Source organism: Cricetulus griseus (genome assembly GCF_003668045.3).
Source record: "Cricetulus griseus strain 17A/GY chromosome 1 unlocalized genomic scaffold, alternate assembly CriGri-PICRH-1.0 chr1_0, whole genome shotgun sequence".
Taxonomy (NCBI): Eukaryota; Metazoa; Chordata; class Mammalia; order Rodentia; family Cricetidae; genus Cricetulus; species Cricetulus griseus.
Genome location: NW_023276806.1, coordinates 80,714,774 through 80,716,494, shown reverse-complemented (window position 1 = coordinate 80,716,494; position 1,721 = coordinate 80,714,774). Strand labels below are relative to the sequence as shown.

General features: G+C 40.8%; 1 protein-coding gene across 1 annotated transcript; it reads left to right on the top strand.

Annotated features, from left to right (window-relative positions):
* The first annotated feature begins 736 nt into the window (after positions 1 to 736).
* On the top strand, positions 737 to 1,310 carry LOC100773904 (protein transport protein Sec61 subunit beta-like). The gene is made up of 2 exons (XM_035451340.1): positions 737 to 781; positions 898 to 1,310. The coding sequence occupies exons 1-2, from the start codon at positions 737 to 739 to the stop codon at positions 1,258 to 1,260; spliced, it is 408 nt and encodes a 135-aa protein (XP_035307231.1). The 3' UTR covers positions 1,261 to 1,310.
* Positions 1,311 to 1,721: the final 411 nt, after the last annotated feature.

Below are 1,721 nucleotides of genomic sequence, written 5' to 3'. Positions count from 1 at the left end.
TCTCACAACCATATGGTGGCTCACAACTATGCACAATGAGATCTGGTGCCCTCTTATGGCCTGCAGGCATACATGCAGGTAGAACACTGTATATATAATAAATAAGTAAATCTTAAAAAAGGAGTAAGATTATTAAAGACTTCAGGAATATGAAAGAATATGAAAAGAAAAGAATATGAAAAATCATGAAAGGCTTGAAAGATTGCTCATAGCTAAGAGGGCTTGTTGCACAATTATTCTGAACTGAGTCCAGATCCCAGCAGCCACAAACCTGTAATGCCATCACCTAGATGACCAGAGATAGGAGGATTTGTGGTGATAGCTGGCATCTATCTCACTTGAGGAAATGTGAGCTCTGGTTTCAGGGAGTGACTATGCATTAAAGGTAAAAGGAGGACGGAGGGAGGGGTGGTATACAAGAACAGTCAACACACTATTCTGGCCCTTGCACATGCTCACATGTGCCAACACCCATGAAGACATATGCATATATATTCACATATATATAAGTACATATAATGACATGTGAATGGATGGAACAGTGTGGCTGCCTAGACAAGACCTGTATAGTGATAACACCAAAGTGACATGCAAAGATGGATGAGAGAAATTTCACAGGGACCCATCCCTACTTGAAGCTCTATAGACAATGACTGTTGTTACCACAGAGAGAATCAGGTTTTTTCAAAAATGGGTCCCACGATAGGTTATATAATCCCAAGTGAGCCTCAAGCACATGTACAATAACTGTAACAATTACTGTGGGATCAATTATGAATCTGTAAGAGAGTAGTGGGGGATATAGGAAGAGTTGGAGAGGGGAGAGTAAGAGCTGCAAATAATATAAGCATAGTATATATAAAATTCTCAGAAAAGTCAAAATTAGGTCTCCGCTAGTGCTCTGAGTGCTTGCAACTTCCCGGCTTTCGTCTCCGGTACTTTCTGTGTCCCCTGTTCTTCGGCATCAGCATACCGGGTCCGACGCCCAGTGGCACCAACGTGGGCTCCTCAGGGCGCTCTCCCAGCAAAGCCGTGGCCGCGCGGGCGGCGGGATCCACGGTCCGGCAGAGAAAAAATGCCAGCTGCGGGACTCGGAGTGCAGGCCGCAGCACCTCTGCAGGGACTGGGGGAATGTGGAGATTCTACACTGATGATTCCCCTGGGCTCAAAGTTGGCCCTGTTCCAGTGTTGGTGATGAGTCTTTTGTTCATCGCTTCTGTATTTATGTTGCACATTTGGGGCAAGTGCACACGCTCATAGATTTGGCTGCATCCATCTGTCATCTGAAGAAGAAGAAGGAAAAGACCCAAAATATCTTGGACCAAAAAGTGTAATGATTTCCTGATCAGGTGTATTATTTTACAGAGAACTTAACAAGAATTGACTTTGAGAAATGTTTTTTCTATGTCTAATAAACATTGGAATTGATTTATATGGAAAAAAAGAAAAGTCAAAATTAAATTGAAGACAATTTTCTTAATTTGAAAGTATTATGTTTTAGAGAGATTGCCTGCAACTGTAAAATATCAACTAAAATCATTCAGAATGGAAATAAGTAGATGTTTTAACTTTAAACATGACTGGATATTTAGCATAGGTCATGCTTGCACCAGTTTATTCATAAAGCATAAGAACTGCGACTTACAAGAGAAAATGTGAGTTTGGAATATACAGTGTGATAAAATAACAGTTTCTAAATTTAATAAAAAGTGATCAATGAG